The sequence below is a fragment of the Lampris incognitus genome, chromosome 5 (assembly GCF_029633865.1).
Source record: "Lampris incognitus isolate fLamInc1 chromosome 5, fLamInc1.hap2, whole genome shotgun sequence".
Taxonomy (NCBI): domain Eukaryota; kingdom Metazoa; phylum Chordata; class Actinopteri; order Lampriformes; family Lampridae; genus Lampris; species Lampris incognitus.
The window spans coordinates 39,126,794-39,144,988 of NC_079215.1; the positions used below are offsets into that span (position 1 = coordinate 39,126,794).

The 18,195-nt window shown below is 42.7% G+C and overlaps 2 protein-coding genes across 2 annotated transcripts; one reads left to right on the forward strand and one right to left on the reverse strand.

Moving 5' to 3' along the window:
- The first annotated feature begins 141 nt into the window (after positions 1–141).
- si:ch211-113e8.11 (uncharacterized) lies at positions 142–1,377 on the forward strand. Its single transcript, XM_056280547.1, has 2 exons — positions 142–450; positions 657–1,377. Exons 1-2 carry the CDS (start codon positions 368–370, stop codon positions 1,375–1,377), a joined length of 804 nt encoding a protein of 267 aa, XP_056136522.1. The 5' UTR covers positions 142–367.
- Positions 1,378–2,401: 1,024 nt separating this feature from the next.
- On the reverse strand, positions 2,402–12,778 carry zfp91 (ZFP91 zinc finger protein, atypical E3 ubiquitin ligase). Its single transcript, XM_056280546.1, has 12 exons — positions 12,113–12,778; positions 11,728–11,765; positions 10,511–10,618; positions 10,105–10,150; positions 9,562–9,672; positions 9,363–9,452; positions 8,899–9,078; positions 4,560–4,610; positions 4,263–4,341; positions 3,746–3,860; positions 3,510–3,609; positions 2,402–3,373 (listed from the first exon to the last, which is right to left on the reverse strand). The coding sequence occupies exons 1-12, from the start codon at positions 12,508–12,510 to the stop codon at positions 2,404–2,406; spliced, it is 2,286 nt and encodes a 761-aa protein (XP_056136521.1). The 5' UTR covers positions 12,511–12,778; the 3' UTR covers positions 2,402–2,403.
- Positions 12,779–18,195: the final 5,417 nt, after the last annotated feature.

Genomic DNA, 18,195 nt, shown 5'->3' on the forward strand with positions numbered 1-18,195 from the left:
TGCTTCAACAGCTAAATGCTATTGCGTCCCTCACGCCCACACTGGCGCAGTTAGTGGCCTGTGTTTGATGGTGCAATACCCCGCCTGTGCTCTAGTTGGCAGTGAAGACACAGATGCACACAAATATAAAATAGCCTTTGAATGTCAGTAGCTAACGTAGGTAGTCAAGAGGTATTTAAAAGCTGTGTGTTTTGCACGATAGAAGATGGTAAACGAGTACTATATTTCTCTAGCTGTGTGGAGTTATTGCATTAAGTCAAGTTAGATATCAGCCACGACTTGTCTCAGATACAGCCGTGACGGGCCTATCAGGCCTGAAGTGCTATTCAACAAGCTTAGCTAACATTCGGGGGGATTTATTTTCACCATGAACTCCCTCGTCGGCTACACTGTGTACTCTGACTCTGAGAGCGAAGAAGACGGTGACGACGTGAACAACGATACTGTAATGTAAGTCGCTACAAAGCAAGTTTATCTCAACTAATTAGCTGACTTAAAAACGTTAGCTTGTGTAGCTCCCTTACTATTGTATAATATCAACAAGGTCAAATCGATCAAAATGAGCTCCCTTTTAGTCCAAACCAAATCACCAGACCATTCTCACGTTTATTCTTGTGTGTATGTGTGTCTCTGTCTTTTTTGTGGTCTTTCTCAAGCTCTGGGAGAGAGGTGAGTTATGGAGCGACGGTTGTCAACAAAACCCGCAACCTTCTACTGGAGTGTGGCTCAGCTTCTAGCGAGTCTGGTAGTGTGTCTGAAGTGGAGGGAGAGGACATAGAGCCCTCATCACCAAAGCACCTCCCAGAAATAGCGTCAGAAGCAATGACCTCAGCACCATCTCATCCCACCATATCCACTGTATACTTGAGCTCTCGCACCACTACCACCAACATCAAACTGCCCCCTCCTCCATTACACACCCACTCTGACAGCAGTGTGTTCGCCAACCCGTTCAAGGCTCAGGTTGACCAGAAGCTCAACGCTTTACAAAAACATGTGCCCCTCACAATGCAGGCTAAACCCTCCCAAATAGGAGGCAAGAGGATGTGTGTGGCATACAGAAAGGATGGAAGGTGCCGGTTTGGAATCAAATGCAAGTTTGCTCACGACAGTGACCTTCAGACCTCAGTGATTCCCAGTGACTTTCAGTCTCCTGTGGACAATGAAACCCCAGGGTCAGAGCAGGCTGACCCCCAAACAGGTAGGTCCCCTGCAGGGGGATCCCAAACCCTCTCCCAGGAAAGCAAGCAAGAGGAGACCGAGGGACTAAAAGGGAAGAAGAGGAGGGTGGGAGTGACTAACACCTTGATCCCCCCCAAAAAAGCCATGAAACAGTATGCTATGCAGAGGGACAGAGAGCGTCTCCATATGTCCTGATTATGTGACTGTTCTGGTAGCTATTGTCTATGTGCTTGACTGTTCTGAGTTGAAACATGTGCTCAGTTCTTCCATCTTATGATATTTTTATATTGATGTTTTGCCCCCATTATTATTGAAAACTGTTTTTCAGGATGCTGTCTTTTTGTTTTCCTCAAATTTGTGTCAGCTCATCTGTACTACATGCCATGCATTAAAATTCTGATTATAGTAAGTTCATTGTAGACACATTTGGCAGGCTTCCGATATAACTTTCCCAGTTCAATTGCTTGGTTTTTAAAGGACTTTTCCCACAATGTAGAGCATTTTCCGTGTCCAATAACTCAGCTATTTTCAGTTCAATTTTAGGTGTACCGCTTATTCTGATGTTTAGTAATGTTTCATGTGAACGATGAATTGGTTTTATGAGTTCTTCTTTCAAGGCTGATTAAAACCTTGCTAGCAGCACTTATGTTTGAACAAACTTTTTAGAAATGTACCATTTTACAACTTTTCCAGAGACATTCATGATGTTCCATTACTTTTTCAGGTTTAACCCAATGATGACATACATGGAAGAATGTAAATTGATGTGCTTATTTTCACATAAAAGTATGCAGTATAGTTGCATAATAAAATGAGTTTAGTTACAGTGCAGGGTATCCACCAAGAGAGGATTTTTACTATCAATACACACACCACTCGCATTAAAAGCCATTTAACTTTAGAAGACTACCATTAATTCACTTTATGTACAAAGGCAACAACTTACATATACATATACATAAACACACACACACACACACACGCACACAGTTTTCCCTGATACAGATTGATCTAAGAACCTACCAAAATGGTAACTATAGGTGAATAGCACATAACATATGGGTGATTCTACATGTATTTAAAACATTGCATTACAGAATATGGGTTCACTGATACACTGCCAATATCTATGCCTTGCTTTAAGTGCAACCTTCCTGTTTAAATAAGTCCCTGCTACACATGTTGGTCTGTGCTGTCAGTCAAAACTTCCCCTCCTCCTGCCTAATCCCAGACCACATCCCCTTCCCCTACTGCTTCCGTTTGCTGAGCAAGGGAGTTAGCTGACGGAGAGGAGGAAGAGAGTACAGAGGTGTCCAGAGCATAGCTTTCCCCATTATTGGGGCTTGGATCCTGTGGTTGCGGCTGGGACAATGAAAGGAGAGATGGGCTCGAGGTTGCAGTCTGCAGGGTCTGAAGCTGCTGAGGTGTTGCTAGTATGGGGATCTGCTGAATATGGGTCTGTGACTCGCTGACAGGCTGGAAGCTCATGTGGAGGATTTGAGTTTGTGTCTGGCCCTGCTGCTGCTGGGGGGAATAAGACTGCAGGGGCAGTTGCTGCAGCTGTGGTTGATGCTGGGTCATAACTGAGCTGGAATGGAGGGTCAATTGCTGGATTTGGGGCTGCTGCTGTTGAGACTGCTGAGCTGCCTGCACAAACTGGAAGGGCATCTGGAGCTGGAGGTGGGTCTGCTGCTGGTTTTCAGCAGGTGAAGGAGGATCAATAGAGGACAGGGCAATGGTCACCGGCACCTGCATGGTGTGGAGGCTTTGGTCTTGTCCCAGTAACACCACCTGGTGACTCACTTGTTGGGCCACTTGACCAATATGGGATGACTGGGAAGCATGCATTACCTGTTTCCCAACCTGCTCCACTTGGCTCAATTGTGCAACCTGCCCAGCCTGCACTACCTGGCCCACTTCCAGGCTACCAACCTCTGCTTGCATGGGGTTTCCCTGCAGTTCCAGCAGCGAGGCAGGGGTTGTAATAAGGGCTCCAGCGTTGGCTGCAAGGGCCTCAGCAATCAGTACCTCTGGGTGACTCTTTGCTTTATGAGCCACCACACAGTCTTTCTTCTCAAACTTCTTGCCACAGATGGAGCAGGAAAACTGATAGGTGGCATCAGCATCATGCTTCTTCATGTGCCAGTTGAGAGAGGCCTTCTGGCGACAAGTGAAGCCACAGATCTCACACCTTTCAGTTGGGCAAGGCAGGGTTAAAAGAAGGAGAGGTAATGAACTTAAGTGAATGAATAAAAGTGAATATTCTGATTGAGTTCTTTTAAACTAAGAGAACAAGCAAATTTTGGTACATATGCATAAAGACTCACTGAAGAGGTTTCTCCCCTGTGTGGATCATGCGGTGCACAGCCAGGTTGTGGGAACTCTTGAAAGCGCGAGCGCAAAACTCACAAATGTAGTCCCTCTGGTCTACAATAACAACAGCAACAAAAAAACAACAACAACACTGTAATAGTGGTGTCCTCTGTCTTCATGTTTTCATGAAAACAGCACTAAAGAATGAAGAGATCTGTATCTTCTCAGCTAAATGTGTGTGCATGTTTACCAGTGTGGTGCTTGGCATGACGCAGTAGTTGCTTCTGCAGTCGGAAAAGTCTTCCACAAGAGGGATGAGGACATACATACTTCTTCTTCAGTAAGTGCTGATATTTAATATGGTGCTGGGTAACAAAAGGAAACAAGGAAGAGGGAGTAGTGGGAAAGATCAGCAAGAATTGTATATAAGGGGAAAAAAAGTAATAAAACGGGTTTAAAAAAGGACAAACAATTAAAACGAGCACAGCTCATGGTGAAGATAATACAACAGGCAGAGATCTTGAATAGTCAGAGGTTTATGGGTCAACAAATGTTTTCAGGGTACAGCTTGTGCAAATGTGCATTGTTGGCCATCTACAATGGTCATTCAGATTGGACATGCATCGTTAGCTATTTACATGGTCAACTTTTAATATAGCAGAGACATACATGCATGAGCTATGATTTGAACTTTGTAACTGCCCTCTTACAAATCGTGACCGACCAAGAAACAGTTTTCATAAGGATTGTGTTTTTATGTAACAGACCTGTAGGTAGCGGGGATGGGCCAGGACTGTACCACACCCTTCGATCTCACAGCGAACATATTGCACTGGGGGCTTCTTCCTGTGTGAGCAAGACATACTTAAATGATATGTTGCCTTGTTCAAATGAAAATATTCAAATAACATCAAGGTCTTCTGTCAAATTCCACATATTCAGTCAACTTCCACCCCGCAAAAAAGAGACAAAGGCAAATCTGCTTTAGCGTTCCTTTGTCAGAGATGAACAAGGAGAGTACACAAAAGAATCAAGGAAGAAAATATGAGGTTCATTCACTTCACCTTCTCTTTGGAAGCCGTGGAGTTTTGTCATCTTTCCTTCGCCGGCCTCTCCTGAGAGAGAATGGATGAGTTAATTCATTGCTAATGGCAACACTGAACATGGCTATATTGCTAAATATAAAATATGGAAAGAGTATCCAAATCCATACTTGAGTGAAAGTAGACACTTTACTAGAAAATCACTTTGGTAAAAGTGAAAAAGTCACCCGTGAGAATTTTATTTGAGTAAAAGTCTTCAAGTATCTGATATTAAAGGTATAACAAGTAAAAGCAAATGTTGTTAATCCAGAAAAGCAGCCACGCATTAGCATTCATTATGTTATTATTTTCTTATTGTTGCTGAGGCTTTAAGTTAGAGAGCTGACAGCCATAACAGCATGATCATCATTATTTCTCTGACATACCAAGGAAGAACTTGGAGAACCTCTGCTCGGTTAGTTATCTTTGTGTCTTACGTCCTTAGTCTATTCACCATAACATCCCCAAAAGCAAAACCTGTTGCAGTAAGTTGCACATGCTTCAGTTAAACTTAATTAGCCAATAAGCCAGGAGGACTGCCTAATTCAACCAAATAACTGCCTGCATAGACAGCTGCCTGTTTGCCAAACAAGTTCATCCACTGAGCACTTGATGTCTGTACTAGGGATGCAAAACCGGACCGTAAAACATGAACTGTACATCATTACACAAACCACGGCTCAGTTTGCACATGTGAGACGTAGTTTTTTGGTTCCATGAGGAAACAAAAGTTGCTAGGTTGTGTGTATGCCAGATTCTCCCTTCCTTTTCCCCATTCCCAGAAAGTAGCTGTCCAATGAACTGTCAGTATACCAATGATGAGTCACATAGGTTGAACTGGAGAGAGGGAAATGGAATGGAAGCCAAGCGGCAAGAGTACAGTGTGGAGATGGCATGTGAAGGAGAAAATGTAATGTTTGAGGATGCACCATCATCTTTTAAGTTAGTTGTGTGGGAACATTTTAGATTCAGCGTTCACTACAATAGCGAGGGAGTGAAGGTTGTCAATAAAAAAAGAGAGTGTCTGTAAACATTGCTTTACACATTACTCCCGGATGACTTGAATAGGTTCTATGCCTGCTTTGAGTGTGACTCAGGACCACCAGACAATATACAGAACCTTGTTGGGCACTCACTCAATGAGGTAACACATCAAGTGACAGAGGCTGACATGAGTTAGGTTTTTAAATCTGTCAAAGCATGCAAGCCGGCCCAGACGGTATCCCATCTCGTGTCCATAAGACCTGCCCTAGTCAGCTATTGAATGTTTTTACAGATATTTTTAACCAGTCATTGTCACTATGTGTGATTCCTACATGCTTTAAGAAAACTCTTACTGTGCCTGTACCCAAAGAATCACCTGTATCCTGTCTTAATGACTACAAACCTGTTGCTTTGATGTCAGTAACAATGAAATGCTTTGAAAAATTAGTTAATCTTAACATTCCTGCCAACCTTGATCTGCTACAGTTTGCTTGTCAGTCAAATAGATCTGCGGAAGATGCTATGTCATTGGCTCTGCATACTGTGTTAAAACACCTTGAAACACCTATGTCAGAATGTTGTTTATTGACTATAGCTCTGCATTTAATACCATTGTACCATCTAAACTGGTTTTAAAGCGTACGGACCTTGGTCTATGTAATTCCATCTGTACGTGGTTATATGACTTTCTGACAGGCAGAGCTCAAACAGTGAGTGCAGGTACCAGCTACTCATCTACCATAGTTCTCAACAAAGGAGCACCGCAGGGTTGTTGCCTTAGGGCCCTGACACACCAGGCCAATGGTCGGCCGTCGGCCAATGTCGGGCCGTCAGTAAGCGTCTGTGACCCTAGTTTTTGCAGTGTGTCCCGCACCATCGGCACTAGTTGGACCCCTGTTGGCAGCTTTCAGCCAATTCAGCATGTTGAATCGGCGGAGCCCGCCGGTGAGAGAGATCACTCTGATTGGCTGTTCAGCTTTGTGAATCAGTGTAGAACGTACATACTACTTGGCCATCGACTGTAGTCTTTGCAGTGTGTTCAAGTGCTATTTTTTGGCTTAGACGGCAGGCGACGCAACAGTCGGCTTTTGTTGCCGCTAGTCGGTTTGGTGTGTCTGGGCCCTTAGTTCCTTACTCTACGGTCTGTGTACACATGAGTGTGTTGCCAAATAGTGAAATTCACACCACAGTAATTGGACTGATAAATGACAACAATGAAGATGCCCATAGGAAAGAGGTGGGGGACCTATCCATATAGTGTCAAGATAACAACCTCTCCCTAAATGTTGAGAAAGCAAAGGAGATAATTGTTGATTTTAGGAAGTCCAAAACGATTCAGACACCAGTTTACATCAACTTTGTCCCTGTTGAAACTGTGAAGAACTTCAGGCATTTGCATCTCAGACTCCCTCTCCTGGTCTCTAAACACCAGTTGTGTCATCAAGAAGGCACAAGAGTGACTATACTTTCTGAGATGTCTTAAAAATTTCAGAATTTCCACAAAAACCCTGGTCAGTTTCTATCAGACTACCATAGAGAGCATCCTTACTGGAAGCATACTGGTGTGGTTTGGCAACCTGACTGAATAGGACCACAAACAACTGAGAAGGATAGTAAAAACAGCTTCAAAAATCATAGGAGCAGCACTGCCACAGCTTCAGGACATTTACACCACTCGTTGCAGAAGGAAGGCCCCAAGTATGATGGAGGACACCATCCACCCAGCACATGGTCCGTTCTGCCTCCTTCCCCCAGGACAATGCTTACAGAACATCAGAGGTCAGACCAGCTGCCTCAAAGCCAGTTCTTCCCCCAGGGGGGTCAGAGTAATGAACTCTGCCCTCCCGCACGCACTTTACTAAAAAAAGTAATCCCTGACCTCTATGAACAGACATGTGAGGGAATTGAGAACCAACTGGCCAAAAACCTACAACACAGCTCCCACGCGTGACGGTGGACCTCCAGGGCGACTGAGAGTTACCTGACTGCAAATATTCATTATATTTTGAACTGGGAGATGAAAACTGCAGTTACAAATACGTCCCCTGTATGAGAACCATACAAGCACACACTTAGCTGATGAATTGATGAATGCAGGATACATTTATGCTGCACTTTCTTTTAAATAGTAGGCAAAGTGGCACTTTTACTTTAGAAAGAGTATCTTGTTTATATATTGTTATTCATCATCCATTATCCGAGCCGCTTATCCCAATTGGGGCCGCGGAATGCTGGAGCCTATCCCAGCAGTCATTGGGCTGCAGGCAAGGGGACACCCTGGACAAGCCGCCAGACCATCACAGGGCCGACACATTCACACCTAGGGACAAGTTAGTATGGCTGATTCACCTGACCTACATGTCTTTGGACTGTGGGAGGAAACCATAGCACCCAGAGGAAATCCACACAGACACAGAGAGAACATGCAAACTCCACACAGAGGACAACCTGGGATGACCCCCAAGGTTGGACAATCCCGGGGTTCAAACCCAGGACCTTCTTGCTGTGAGGCGACTGTGCTAACCACTGCGCCACCGTGTCGCCATATATAGTTATTTTATTATTCATTTTTGAATTGAAAATGTTATTTTTGCAAATAAGGTAAAGTATTTTTATGTTTGTTATGCTTGTTTTAAATGGGCTAAGTAACACTTTTGCTTCTGATTTCATATATTATCAAATCTCTGAATGGAGGAACTTTTTATTTTTGCAAATAAGACAAAATACAGAGAGAACATTGGAAATGGTCATGTTTTTCTTCTCCTTAAATGTGCAAATCAAACTGAACCGAAACCGTGACCCAAAACCAGCACTACAAACTGAACCATGGGCTTGTTGAACCATTGCATCCCTAGTCTGTATCCCATCACCCCCAATTTTCCTAAAACAAATACACATCTAGTAATGAGCAACAAATGTGTTTAGGAAAATTGTGTCAGAGTAAAAGTAGACATTTTATTATGAAAATATAGTAACAGAGTGAAAGTCACCAAAAATGTAAACACTGAGGTAAAGTACAAATGTGCCCAAAAAATACTCAGGTGCAGTAACAAAGTGTTTTTACTTTGTTACTTTGAACGATTATCAAATATACAAAGTCTAGGTTAACTGATGTAGCTCTGGAGCCACATCAAGCTTCCGGATCCATGATGGAATCAGAAGGAAAGGAAGATATTGTCACAATGCAGGCAGAGGGAAATCAGAGACCAATGTTGCAGTTCCTTGGAGAAAAGACATTGCAACAGAAAACGTACATAGTAATGCCCTAATGACATTACTGTAGCCTGTGGAGCCCTAGTTCTGGGGAATGCACATTTTAAGTTCTGTACTTGCTTACTTCCTGGGCCCATCTGGGTCCTCGCCAGTCTCCTCCTCCAGTTTCACCTCTTCCTCCACGCTCTCTGGGTTTTCTAAATCTTCTGTCTTTATCTCTACAACTTCTTTTTCTTTAGCAAGTGCTTTCTCCTTCTTTTCCTTCTGTCTTGGGGGGGGGCGGCGCTTTGCTTTGGGTACATCTCTGAGGGAGAGAGAGTGAGATTAAACAAAAAAGATACCAGAACATCTTGCACTCATAATTAATTAAATCTAGTAACACAGGCAGCACATACATAGCACTGAGGTGTGTGTCAATGCCCCACACACCCACACACACACCCACACACACACCCACACACACACCCACAAACACACCCACAAACACACACACAAACACACACACAAACACACACACACACACACACACACACACACACACACACACACACACACACACACACACACACACACACACACACACACAACCTTTCAGCCTTGGGGTCATAACTCTGGTCATTCAAGTCATCTCTAAAGGGAACATCTTCATCACTGCTGAAGCCCTCTTCCTCTTCACCACTGAAAAAAACAAATATTCTTCAGCGTTGAAGCCTCAAACATGTGCTTCAACCAAATTCCATCACATTGTCTGCATGGGGCAAAGGGATATGGTTTAAGTAGAGACTACCTCTGAGTCTGCAGTTGGTAGTTAAGGTCATTTGGGTCATCCTGAAATGGAAGGCCTTCATCATCCAGGACTGACTCATCCACATAGTCACCTTCCTCCTCTTTCTTTTCACTAAGATAAGAGATTGAAAATCAGTCATGAAATCAAGCACTCTTTTCTCACTAATTCACTCTCTTTCTTTCACTCACCACATCAAAAAGAGACCTGAGTACAATATTGCCAGAGGGCTAAAATACATGTGAACAAGACATGCTTTCCACTGTCTCTGTGTAGGGGTCTATTAACATGCTGCTGCACTATGTCTTCTCCCTATTGCCTGTGATAAATAAATTAAAGGGGTACTGTACGTATTTTTTCCAACAAATGACATTTCGTGGATGTTGCATCAAAGATGCCTGACAGCAATACAAGTATGTGCAAGTTTAGCATTCATTTGGTTGCCCAAACAAGAATCAAACCTCTAACCCTGGCACTGCTAGTTCCATGGTCTACCTTGTCAGGCTGTAGGAGCACAATATTAGAGGAATGAGAATGTAAACTCACATTTTGTTGGTATTCTTCTCCTTTACTTTTAATACTCCCTCCACAGCTACATGAGAGTAAAACAGAAGTCATGATCAAAAGTAGGACAACAAGAGACCACTACACCAAAGGCAGGCCATACTCATTTTGAGGTTACACTTAATATTTTATAGACGAAGTGTAATGTGTGCAACCACGTGCAGAAATAGAAAACATATGCAATCAATACACTACGGTACTGTTTTAAGAGCATGATGATTTGTGCTGGGTAACTATGGAAATCCCACTGGAATTGAACTTGTGCTCAAACAAGTCACCAGGTAGAAACTACTGGCAACAGGGAAGACACATGGACCTGGGTCACACAGAAACAGGCCTGAACCATAGACTAGGTTTCCAGAATAGTTCATGTCAAGAGGTTGCTCACCAGCTTGATTCTCTGTGCCAGGTTCACTCTTACATATGGGCTTGGTCAAGCCCCTGGTAGACGGGGGCTTGGCACGGGTTTGGGTTGATGTGCGTCTAGAGGAGGGAACTGTGGAGTAGAAATGGGCCATCAAACATATGGCATATAATAGTCCATAGTAGGTGTGTGCCGACACGCAAACACACAGTTGCAAGCAAACATTGTTTCAAATGCAAATTCAATCTCAAGGCAGAGCATGATATTTAACTTAGAAATATATCAATTAAATGTCTTTGTCATCACCATCAGCTTTGTAACCTATGGAGGTCGTAGGAGCACAGCTGATACCTCAACAAGCATTGAGTCATCATTGTGTTTCAGAAGGGGGAATACCTGGTGGTCCCTATCTCCTCTCCAGGTATGTCTTTATGCATGCTCAATAATCCAGATAAGGAAATCACAGAAAGTTGAATCAGTTCATCTGGGCACAACGTTTATTGAGAGAAATGTTTCATCACTCATCTAAGTGTTGGGGTTTGAAAGCAACTGAGACGCAGTATTAGGAACAGTTGAGGCATATTTTCCAAACACCATATCTCAGTTGCTTTCAACCCCCAAAGCACGCTCTACCAGAAATTGATCTACCCCAAGGATCGGGGTAGACTACTGCACAAACAGAGCAATATAGTGTACGCTGTTAAGTGCCAGGAGGATTCCCGTGACGCTGGCAAAGAGGATGGCACAACACAGGAGAGCTAACGCCTCAAGGCCAGGACTCCACAGTCTACACCCATCTACAGGCCAGTGGCCACTCCTTTCAATGATGAGGATGTGCACATCCTTGAATGGGGAGTCAAAGAGGCCATCTATGTGAAGAGGGAATGGCCATCCCTGAACTGAGGGAGTGCTTAGAGTACATCTGTCACCATTTTACAATGCTGTGATTGCAACTGTTACCAAAATATTCTGTGAATAGTATACGTAACCATTGTAACTCTAGTTAATGGTCACGGCAATTTGCATATGCAACCGATCGTTGTTTTCGGTCATTATGCCACTGTATTGTTTGCAAGTGTGGGGATACCTGCAGTCAGTTGAGACTGAGTGGTCAGTTAGATGAGTGATGAAACGTATCTCTCAATAAACATTGTGTCCAGATGAACTGACTCAACTTTCTGTGATATCGATTAAATGTCATACAACATTGCTTTGTTCTCATGTCATTTGATGTAGATCACCTTGAGCATCTGTGGCAGGCTTCCTGTGGTCCCCTGAGCTACAGGGGCAAAACAGAGAGAGGAAAGACTGGTAAAAACAGAGTCATAACGATTATTCATACTCTCTTTTCTTAAGGAACGGTATTCCTTTCCACATATCAACAACTCGTATCGACCACACAAAGGTTATGAATGTTGGGACTTGCTGACAAATTAAGTCAGGTAAATTTTTTTACCCCACCCTCCCCATAAAAGGAGGGAAGAGCAATCAGATCGAGAGGCGTGCTTTTGACGGGACCTGACCCGACCGACAAACTGTGAAGGTAATGCCAGGTCGCGATGCGGAGCCCAAAACGGTGAATCAGAAACTGTTTGTTAGATGGCAAAAATCAGCATTCAGACTTACTCTCTGACTTGGACGTTGTCACCTACAACCTCTCCGGGAGGGTCTGATGAACTCGCAGTTTCTGCATATTTCCTCCGTCGGCTGTATGAAACTTTCCTCCGTTTCACTGCACCTGTGTCCGGGCTCGACTCGCCTTCGTCGTCGCTCTTGCTATCCTTCAGCCAGGCTGGCACTGCCCGCGTCGACCGGTCTCGTAAAACCCTGCCGGAGCTCGGGGTTCTCGGCGCTGCTCCGTTTGTGTCCCGGGGTCCCGACTTCGGACGACCGCCTCCGCGCTCTCTAAGCCCCCTCCGCGGGGCGAGGCTGGTACCAACACCCCGGGTCTGCTCTGCGGCCTTGTCCTCCAACGGCTCTGCCTCTTTGGTTTCGTCCCTGGTCTGGTTACTCTCCGGTTCCATAACCGTTGAGCCACCCCCGCTTTTTATTTAGCGCCTTAAATTCCGGACGGACTTGAGTAGGTTTACTCGCGATTCGAGGAAAATCGAAACAGATCTGATATTAACACGTTTTGATTGCAAGAGGCCTTTATCCAACAGTGAGACATATTTGACAGAATGCGTTGAGTCCGTCGCAAATTATTTGCATTAGTTTATTAATTAGAAAATAAACTTTTCTTAATTATATATTCAGTAATAAACCAATATAGTTTTAAAGAACCAGACTCTATTTTGCCTTCTTAAAGCTATAGTAAACCTACTTATTCGCACGGGCCTGGTCCACAACCATTTTGTACGCTTTGTTGCGTCTCCTTTAAGCAAAAAATAAAACTAAGGGTAGAATCAGCGGCAGGAGTATTTTCGAGCTGCTGAAAAAATCATCTGGATCGCCTCCCTTATCCGTCAAATCGCGTCGGGCAATAGACATTGTTTACCTATCTGCGAAACGGCAGTCGCTGCGCAAAGGGTAGCACTCAGACAGAGGCTGCTTTGAGAGCTGTGGGAGCTGTAGTGCAGTAGCGCAGACTCTTTGAATCGATTTAACCTTCAGGTATTTTATGTTAAGTCGATTTTAAAAGTGATTTTTTGATAAAAAAAACTGGTTATTATATTTCATGCTTCTACTTTTACAAGGCCACGTGCTGTAATAACGCCAATTATGGGAAAATTCAGTGTAAAACACTTGCAGACAAAGCAACAACATATGATTCCTTTATCTTTATATGACCGGGACTGCTCGCTTGTTGAAATATTATGGAGAAGAATTTTATTGAAAGCATTATCATTAAGTCTTCTACTTCGAGACCCCTTACCAGTGGTGTAGTGGGGGGGTATGCGGAGTTTTTCCCCCACCTCTTTTTCTGTCAATTTACGCTATTTCACACAATTTCACCTGTCAGCCAAAAAAACATTGAATTTTATAGGAGAGTATACCCACTTTCTCCATATGATCTACCCATCTGAGTCGCAGTATGCCTACCTCCTTCAACTACAACTGCCCGTAACGCTTTTTAAAACGTTTCCCCACTATTCTTTGTGACTGTGGAACTAACATGGCTGCCACTTGAAAAACTACACTACCCACTGTTCAAGTGCTCCGCTGGCTCAAACGAATTTAAACGTATTGGCCACTAGATGGCGACGCTGTCATACATTTTGAACACAGCTCTGTAGGCTACTTCTATAGAATTAATGATAGTAAACAAAAGTTGACCTAAGGACGTGTATCTCAAAAGTATGGACATCGCAAAGTTTGACAAGTATGAAAAATTTGCAAGCCGAACGAATTGGTCTACCAACAAAATTGGAGACCTATCAATCTTAATCTACTTTATTCATCAAAACGTGCAATCACATTTTAATAGTTTATTCTCAAGTTTAAAAAACATTACCAATGCAGCTGCATCTCAATTTATTCGATCTATCTATCTATCTATCTACCTAGACCACCAGATGATGATGCAGTAGTCATGGGATTTTGCATTTCCCACAACAGATTTCTAAAGCGTTGTAATCATTTCTGGATTCTCACATTGGCATCTATTTATTTTTCACGTGAGATTTTGGATCCTATTTGCCAATCATCTCGCTTTTAAAATACATGAAAAATATCAGTAGAAATTACGAGGTTATTAACACGATAGTGATTTTTACCCCCCAAAGAATTATGTTACTAACATGTCTTTATGCATGCTCAATAATCCAGGTAAGAAAATCACAGAAAGTTGAATCAGTTCATGTGGACACAACGTTTATTGAGAGAGACGTTGCATCACTCATCTAAGTGACCTCTTCAGTCTTAACTGACTGCAGGTATCCCCACCCTTATGAACAATACAGTTGCGTAACGACCAAAATCAACGATCGGTTTCATATAAGATAGGCGTGACCATTAACTACAGTTTGTTTAACTCGAGTGCTGTCCTTTTAAAGCCCACTCTAATCATTTTCATATGATTAATCAATTGCAAATATCTTTTAAATATGATGTATGATTAATTAATTGTTTATACTGTTCTTAAAGAGGTTTGATTTTTATTTTGTTTATATTTTTCATTTAGTCTTTGTTAGCCAGTGGACTTCAAGGGGCAAGTACTAAGCAACAGTTGCAAGTGATTTCTTAACGCAACTTCAAAACCGATCAAAATTCACCTCAGCCAATCTAGAAATGCACAAGAGAGCAATCCTGAAAAGCGAAAAGAGTCAATATTAGTATTGACATTGTGCTCTGGCATTTCAAAAATACCAGTGATGAATGGCTCAACATGGTGTCCCTTGTAGGCCAAAAACATTCCAAATTTTAACAAGCACCATTTGGTAAACATGTAATTCCTCCATCTGAACCTGAACATGTTTACTTCTTGGAGCATTACCCTTCCACCCAATATATTTTGTGTGTGTGCGTGCGTGTGTGTGTGTGTGTGTGTGTGTGTGTGTGTGTGTGTCTGTGTGTCTGTGTGTGTGTGTCTGTGTGTGTGTGTGTGTCTATAGATATCAACCCAAAGGGGGAAGTTATAAGTTTATGGTACTAAATGTCACCTGATTCCTCTCAGATTTGAATAAGGATAATTCCACGTCTCTTGCTCCTAGACTCACATCAAGTTTCAAAAAATGGAGTTGTGCATGCATGCATCTCTTCAAGCAGAGCATTTTTGTCCCACGTGATCGGGTTGAGAACTTGAGGTAACGTTGCACTTTGCCTTGGAAAAAACATTGGAAGCAAGGGGCAGGTTGTAGTTCCTGCTTGTCATGGATGAAGGCAGGGGGATCATTGCATCATTTGTGGGCATTGACATGTTAAGCATGAAATCGCTTGTTGAAATGATGAAGCAGATATCATAATGTTCAGGTCATCATTGCATTTATTTGGAGGTAATAATTCTAACATGTGAAGGTATTCTAAAATGAATTGTCCAACATTTCTCTGAATATTTTTATGTATTTGACATAGCTAAAGTAGGCTTAACGAAAAATCTCTTATCAAAATATGTCTACACATTGATCATTAAAGCAGCCCTCAGCTATCACTACATGCCTGACATCACATGGTAGCATGCAGGATTGTAGTGTTAGCTGAAATGTGGCTTTTCTATGACCACTCGCTATGCTTTAGTGCAAAAAGGCAAGAAAATGGCTGATGCATAGTTACGCTAGAGAAACTGGGACAATACCCTTGACCACACAGTTGCACACACTGTATGACTTCACTGCTTCTGGAGTAAAGTTGAGATACCGAAGAGAAGTTTCTGAGTCAAACAACATTGCCCTGTTTTCTCCTAATAATAAAGTGTTGCCTAAGAGCAGCTGTTACACGAGGCCAAGAACGTGTTATCATGGACAGAGGTCAGTGTCAGAGTCTTCTGCTTTCGTCAGAACTTGTCCAAAAACAGGCCCATTCTGCAAGGGTCTGTGTGTAGCACTCAGTAACTGTAGATGAACATTTTTTTAAGTTTTTTTTTCTCCTCCTTTTTCTTCCCAATTGTAACCAGCCAATTACCCCACTCTTCCGAGCTGTCCTGGTAGCTGCTGCACCCACACTGCCGATCCGGGGAGGGCTGCAGACTAGCTGTTGGCGCAGTCATTTTCGTGTGGGATAGACTATTTAGGTTCTTATTTTAATGGAGGCAATGAGACATACAGCTGACATCATTTGCCAGTAAACTGGAAAAGAGAACATCTTTAATGGCAAATGCACATTTTATCAGAATCACTACGCATGACGCATGACGCATGACACATGACGCATGACGTGTGAGATCACATGTTAACACCCCCCACTTGATCTCATACCGTACAGACCATACAACATTCTATAACCAACAACTTATGGCACTTACAATCACATGTCTTGGTGGAGCTTAAACACTAAAGATAAAACTCGTGAATTTCTCCATCTTGAGCTTTGTCATTGTTGAGTCATAACATCTGCAACCTTATCCACTGTAGGACAATATTCAATTGTTATCATGCCATCACTGAGTGCTGAACAAACCAAATGATACCTAATATCAATATGTTTGCACCACTGGCGACACACCGGGTCTTTGGACAGAGCAATTGCACCTTGGTTATCCTCAAAAATCTTCACTGGTGTGTACTGGCACCCACTCTTCATCCCATTCAGTAACTGTTTAAGATACAGATTCTCTCCCATGGTCACAGCCAGCACCATGTATTCAGCTTCACATGTTGATAAAACAACTGTGACCTGCTTCTTTAATTTCCAAGAAATGAGTGGACCATTTTCAGTTCAGCTAAAACAGTGTCTTGCAATCACTCAAATAAGATGCCCAATCAGAATCACTATATGCCGCAAGTTTTAGATTTGTGTCACTTTTGCTAGAACACAACTCATGATAAATTGTGCCTTTCAGGTACCTCATCACGTGTTTAGCTGTCAACCAGTGCTGTTCATTTGGCTCAGACAAATGCTGCTGTGGTAGCTTACTCACAACCCAGCTTAGATCAGGTCTAATACATGTGATTATACATAAATCCAGCTCCCTACTACCTCACAGTATCTCTTGGGATCAACGAGGTCAGCATCACTATTGTGCTCTAACTTCTGTTCACATGGGGTTGACCTTGGCTTACAGTCTGACATGCCAAGTTTTTCCAGTACCTTTGAGATTTACTTTTTCTGATTCATCTTCACAACTCCTTCATCCTGATCAAAATCAATGCCTAGGAAATGTTTCAGTTTTCCGAGATCCTTCATCTTAAATTTGGCGGTCAATGTTTTCTTCACATCATTCAATAAATCGTCATTACTGGCAGCAATAATCAAGTCATCAACCCAAATTACAAGTATTGCTCTTTCTTTTCCAATCGGCTGTATTCTGTACAAAACCGTTCTCACTTAGGTAATCGTTCAGCATTTTGTTCCAGTTTCTACCTGACTGTTTCAGATCATACAGTGACTTGTTCAGTTTACAGACTTAGGTTTTCACCTGTGTCCGAATTCACTTCAAATCCTTCTGGCTGTTCCATATATACGTCACAATCCATTGGAGTATACGGACAGGCAGTCTTAACATCCACCTGATGCAAGTCAAGATCATAGTGTGCTGCCATTTGCATCAGGGCACGAATTGATGTCAGATTTGCAGTTGGGGGGGAAAGTTTCCTTGTAGTCTACTCCCTGGCAACATATCTAGCCTTATAGATCTCTGACTCATCTGCATTAGCTTTGACTGCATAGACCCATCTACCCCCTACTGCATATTTACCCTCTGGTAGAGTAGTCCATGTGAATGTATTATTCTCCCTGAGAGATTCCCTTTCCTCTTTCATAGCATAAGCCCAAATCTCTGACTCAGTACATCATACATCCTGTAACAATAATCAGTGTTAGTCAACACCTGGTCATTAGATCCAACATCAAATATGTTATCAGATATATTAGTAAGTTTCAGGCTCAAACACCTGCCCACTCTCTGGGACGTTGCACATAAACCACCAGCATGGGGAGATGAGGGAAGATAAAATAGTCTTCATTCATCCTGTACAGAATTGTACAAGAGGTCAATAACAGGTTGACCTGGATCCATTCTTTTTTTGGGAAATAAAACAGGGCGATGAGTTGATAATTATAGTAAATTATTGTCTAAATTCAAGTTCAACATATTTACTGGTAGCCATGTAAGT